This window comes from Salarias fasciatus, chromosome 10 (genome assembly GCF_902148845.1).
Source record: "Salarias fasciatus chromosome 10, fSalaFa1.1, whole genome shotgun sequence".
Taxonomy (NCBI): Eukaryota; Metazoa; Chordata; class Actinopteri; order Blenniiformes; family Blenniidae; genus Salarias; species Salarias fasciatus.
In genome coordinates, this window is record NC_043754.1 from 4,321,934 (window position 1) to 4,327,611 (window position 5,678).

The 5,678-nt window shown below is 42.0% G+C and overlaps 1 protein-coding gene across 1 annotated transcript; it reads left to right on the forward strand.

Annotated features, from left to right (window-relative positions):
- Window positions 1–2: 2 nt before the first annotated feature.
- On the forward strand, window positions 3–3,082 carry atg101 (autophagy related 101). The gene is made up of 2 exons (XM_030101657.1): window positions 3–792; window positions 1,364–3,082. The coding sequence occupies exons 1-2, from the start codon at window positions 541–543 to the stop codon at window positions 1,766–1,768; spliced, it is 657 nt and encodes a 218-aa protein (XP_029957517.1). The 5' UTR covers window positions 3–540; the 3' UTR covers window positions 1,769–3,082.
- The last annotated feature ends 2,596 nt before the right edge of the window (window positions 3,083–5,678 follow it).

Sequence of the window (5,678 nt, forward strand, 5' to 3'; positions counted from 1 at the left end):
TTTGTCCTACGTGGCTTTCCGTCGGTGTTCCAGCTGCCCTGACGCACTGTCTTGTTTGTAGCAAACGCAGAGTTAAAGCTAAGTCTTGCTTTTTATCTGCTTTGTTTTGCGTCCTAACACTCGCGTGTCAAGAGGTTGATCGAAGTCAGTCTTCGTGTTGTATGCGTCTGTGTCGAACTGTCCGGTCACATTTGTAGATGTAAACAGAGCATATCTTCGTCATTTAGCGAGGTGAACAGCAGCGCAGTGTTAGCTTCGGTGCTTCGGATGAAATTGTTCCCGTGTTAACTGGACCTCCAGCGTCCGTCGTTGCTGCTACTAACGGTCGCTTTTAAATGCAGACGTGAAAATAAGATCCATAAAAGAATATTTTACTGCACTTGCGGCTAAACGGCTGTCGCCGAGACAGCTACTGAATTCTGTCGGTTTTTTTTAAAACATCTGCCGTTCCGTACGTCCGACGTCCGTCACCAGTTCACAGGGAAGCCAGTTAATCCGTAACACCAGTCGCTTCTCGATGATCAGAAGTCAGACTCCGCCATGAATTGTCGCTCGGAGGTACTCGAGGTAACGGTGGAGTCGAGGCAGGTGGAGGAGTCCATGCTGGCCCTGCTTCACACCATCTTACTGCACCGCAGCACCGGGAAGTTCCACTACAAGAAGGAGGGCACCTACTCCATCGGCACGGTGGGCACCCTGGACATCGACTGCGACTTCATTGACTTCAGCTTCGTCCGGGTTTCCTCGGAGGAGCTGGACAGGGTGATCAGGAAGGCTGTGTCCGAGTTCAAGGTAATGTCCGCGGTTTAATGTACCATTAATAACTGTCAACAAGCTGGAAGGCCTCATGTGCCTTGCTTTCATCACATGTTTCAAACAAAAGGTTCGCGGGCCGCATCAGGCCCTCATGACATTTATTTTAATGCAGAAGTAACAGTAAACTGCATTTAATGAAATACATGATCACTCTGTGCCTGTCCTACCCCGAGATTACAAGGAAACATCTGGACAGATCACCAGTACATCACAGAACAAACACACCCGAGACAACCACACACTCATATTCACACCTCAGGGCAATTTAGGCTCAACAATTAACCTTACATGCATGTTTTTGGACTGTGGGAAGAAACTGGACACAAGTGGAGAACATATAAACTCCACACCAAAAGGCCTGGCTGGTATGTGAAGCCAAAAGAGCTTCTCTGTGCTCAAATTGATTTAAAAACACATATGAGGAGTACCTCCAATCAGTTCACATGATTTCTTTTTTCTGATCACAAAGGTTAATCACGGAAACACTCTTCTACCTCTGTGTCATTCTTTTATTTAACTTCAAACTACTGTGGTGTTTGGTTTCCAGGACGCCCTGAGCAACTCCGGCAGTGACGGGATGGGCCAGATCTCCCTGGAGTTCTACCAGAAGAAGAAGTCCCGCTGGCCCTTCTCGGACGAGTGCATCCCCTGGGAGGTGTGGAGCATCAAGGTCAACGTTGTCAACCTGGCCAACGAGCAGGAGCGGCAGATCTGCAGGGAGAAGGTGGGCGAGAAGCTGGGCGAGAAGGTCATCAACGTGGTGGAGGTCATCAACCGCCACGAGTACCTGCCCAAGATGCCCACCCAGTCCGAGGTGGACAACGTCTTCGACACCAGCCTCAAGGACGTGCAGCCCTACCTCTACAAGATCACGTACCAGATCACGGACTCGCTGGGCACGTCGGTCAGCACCACCATGAGGAGGCTGATCAAAGACACACTGGCCCTGTGAGGACGCTGCTCTCCACAAGACACGGATCACACACACACGTCTAGGGTTATAAATGGCAGATTGTTTTTATAAGTACAGCTGTGACGTCTCCGTTTAAATTTTTTGCTTGAAGATTTTCAATTATGTAATCTTCATTTTGGAGGTTTTAAGGAATTTCAGTTTTTTTTAAATTCTGCACTGCAAGTTGAAAATAATGCGAACACGTCCATCAGTTGAATTCTGTGGAGAGTTGTGTTGTTAATAATGCTTTCTGTAAATTTTTGCAATAAATCTTGTTGTTCGTCAACTGTGTCAGACTGTAACAGGAGTTTTCACAACTTTCAATCGGATCCCAAAGTTTTTAACGAGCAGTTTTGTCTCTTAGCTGAATTTCCTCGTCTGTGTAAAAACTTCCGCTCTGCACGGCGGTTTGCGCAGTGACCTTACGTGTGGAGCAGGACAGGATTTCCACTTTTCCATTTTTCCAAATTAAAGCCAACACTTCCTCGGTTCACTCCTCACTTCCAGTCACAAACTGTCACGGTGGCCCAGAGCTGGAAAAACATCCCGCCCGGTCCGTCTCGGGACGGTGTGCCTGCCAACAGGAAACCACCACGTGTGTGTGTGTGAATGTGTGTGCTTTCCTTTTACATGCTTATCAAAGAACCTTGTGTGTGCCTCATCAGTGTGAAAAACACACATGTGGCAGGTGTGTGTAGATTTCTTCTCATGTAGATGCTGAACTTTGTAAACAGTGGAATCAAAGCTTCACTGTGTAAAAGCTGGAATGTTAATGGAGCCCATGTTTATTGAACTACATCGTAATGACAGGAGAATAAAGGTTCTATAGTTTGTCTCAAAATCTTTAGTTTCTACTAAGAAATAAAACACATTGACTTCATTAAAAGACCTAATGAGAGAAGAAATATATTTTGCTCACTGACTACATGTTAATTTAACTTTTAAACCAAATAATCCTTAATCTGTTTTTTTCTTCAAAATATTGTCAAATGTGTGAGGACCTGTCTCGTGTGTCGGGTATTTCCTAAATGTAAATCCAATGGAAATGCAGATGTAGCTTTGTGAATGTCGAAACTGCATCAGCAGCTCATGGTGAGAAAACCAAAGCAGATTTCTCTGAACAGTGTTTCACTTTAGGACTGAGGAATTCTATTCAGTAGTTTGCAAACAGGAATGGTAGTTTTTGCCTCTTAATTTAGCTGTGTTGGCTTCAAAAGGACTTCAACTTGAAGTAGTCACGTCTGATCTGTTTTGAAGATTTATTGTCTTTAATTTGTTGATGGAAACAAATAAAAAAAATTATGTGTTTATTGATCCAGACTTGATGTTTGGAATACAATTGAAAATTGAAAATGAAGTGCTGCTGACAGGGGAGAAGCAGCTTTGAGAATCGATGAACTCATTTCATGGATCAGCTTCTACACTCAACATGAAAACTTCTCTGAACCCCTGAAGGAGGTGATTCTTTGTGTCTGACTCCTCCTTGAAGATCTGGCTCTGCACTGCTTCTCGAAACGGCCGACATCTGATGTGGTTCAAAGTGAAGACCTGCCTCCACAGAATACATTAATTACTCATTTCAGTAAAGAAGCAGCTGTTGGCCAAAAGTGTGACAAGTTAAAAACCTAACAGGGTTCATAGGATGAGGAGAGCATTTTCTAATATGAGGCTATTTGACAAATTCTAAAGTCTGATTTAGTAAGGTCACACATTTATTTCATTTTTGAATTTCAGGAGACTCCACAGGTCAGACTGCATAATTCTGCATCAGTAATCACATTATGGACACTGATATTACTGTGAAAAGTAGTATTTTAGAGTACTGGAAGTTGGTGTTGGTGAACTGTCTCACTGAAACATTCAATGTCCATTAGAAAGAAAGGCGTTTCCGGAAACAGCTGGTGTTTGGTCATCAGTAAGTGTAGAGAGGTGGTGAATCTGAGTGAACTGGATAATATGACCTGGCAGCGAACAGTGAGCAGCATGAGAGGAAAAAAGGGAAAACATGGCATCTATGTATTTAAAAGAACAAAATAAAGAAATAGGAAAAAAAAAATAGGACAAATAGAACTTTGTGTGTAACTGCATTGTGTGTTTGTGTCACATATGAAGTCTGCTGCTGATTCTGAGAGAATCACGAACTGTCAGTCTTCCTCCAGCTGATCGGCTCCCATGAAAACATGAAAGTGTTCAGCAGAGAAGTCAAATGAGGGAAGAGTTTCATCTGTGCATGGATGAAAAAAAAAACACTCCACTCTGGCTCCAATTGTAATTTCAAGGATGACATTTTGATGATATCCTTTATTGAAAATTAGAGCAGTCCATGAGTCACAGTTTAATTTAACGCAGGAGCTGAAAATCCCTTTGACGACACCAAAGGTTACAGTGAAGAAAACAGGAAAAACTATTCAAGGTTTGAGAAAGGTTAAGGGTTTTTGTATTCATGGGGCTCAACTTTCATCTTGATGAGTAATTTCAGATGGAACCTGTGGTGGTTCCAAAGGGAGGGAACTCTGTAGAGACGCTCATCATCCCGATCGTCTTCTAGGGTTTTCACTTACAGAACCCACAGAACCATCGAATTTCAGAATAACATTAACAGTTAACATCAGAGTCACTTGTGTTATTTGATGAAATAACTCAGGCATCGTCCTTGTGCTGGACTGTTGATCTGCCTTCTCCCAGAGCTGGAATTTGCTGTCGCAGCACTGAGGATAAAGCGGTACAGAAAATGTTCAGACAATGGAGCCCTTTTCTTGGAGTTCTCTCATTATCCCTGATATCACTCTGATCTTGATTTCTAAATCAACCCGATTGGTTGTAATAGTAATGTGTAATTGTAATGTGATGCAGTTGAATCTTATAGCAGGAGCCTCATTTTGCTCACTAAACAGTCCTGATTGTTAATTACAGGCTCATTTCTCTGCAGAAAGGCCTGCAGGAGGTGGCAAAGAGCAATAATTACAGGCCTGCAACATGACCAGGAAATGCTCCAGTCCTGCCACAATAATGATTGAGATTAAAACAACCTTAAAACCTGCTGACAGCTGAGTGAGTGGCTTTATTTCCACTCTGAAGACCAAGAACGTTCTGGAGCGGTTTCAGGTGTGTTGCAGACTCAGCAGCTCCTCTATTACATATCATTGAATACTTTTCTTGAAAACTACAGCAAGATATACATTTTAAATACCACTGAGAATCATATTTAAGGCTTTTCAATGCCCTGCAGAAACTTTGTGTATCTAAAATCTAAATGCAAAAACGGAATTCCTTTCTACATCTGCAGTAAACTGAATTTTGTTGTTTGGATATAATCAGATTTCTAAAGACTCAATCAGGAGCCATTGGACGTTTTGAATGTGATTTAACATTACTATACAAATGAAAAATTAGGTTGCATTCATCAAGTGTCATAAGTTCAATTTAGACACAGTTTATACATTTTTAAGCTCTTCAAGTGATTTTTTTTTTTAAAGATTGTCCCCTCTTGAGCAATTAAACTATTTATAGTCGCTGCGTTTCCTTGTGGAAAGAGCAGTTATTTTTTCCTTTTTTTTCTCCTTCACCTTTTTTCTTTCCTTGAAAAAAAAAATAAAATAAAAATGTCAATTTTAAGCTTTTTTTTTTTTTAGTTATCATTCTTTGGAATTTTGACTATTATTTCAGTGGTATTGTAGGCTGGATTGAAGCTTCCAGTGGGCCTGTTTTGGTCCATAGGCCTTATGTTGACAGCCTTGAATTAACTGTTCTCAGGCACACAGAGTCGACTAAATGGGGTATTCAGCATCGTGTAAATGTGTTTGGCAAATGAATACCTCAGCTCTGAAGTCTGGATCAGTTTACCTTCCTCCTGGCTGTCTTACACCTAAAAATCAAGTAATTCAAACAACACAGACCACGGTACGTTTAC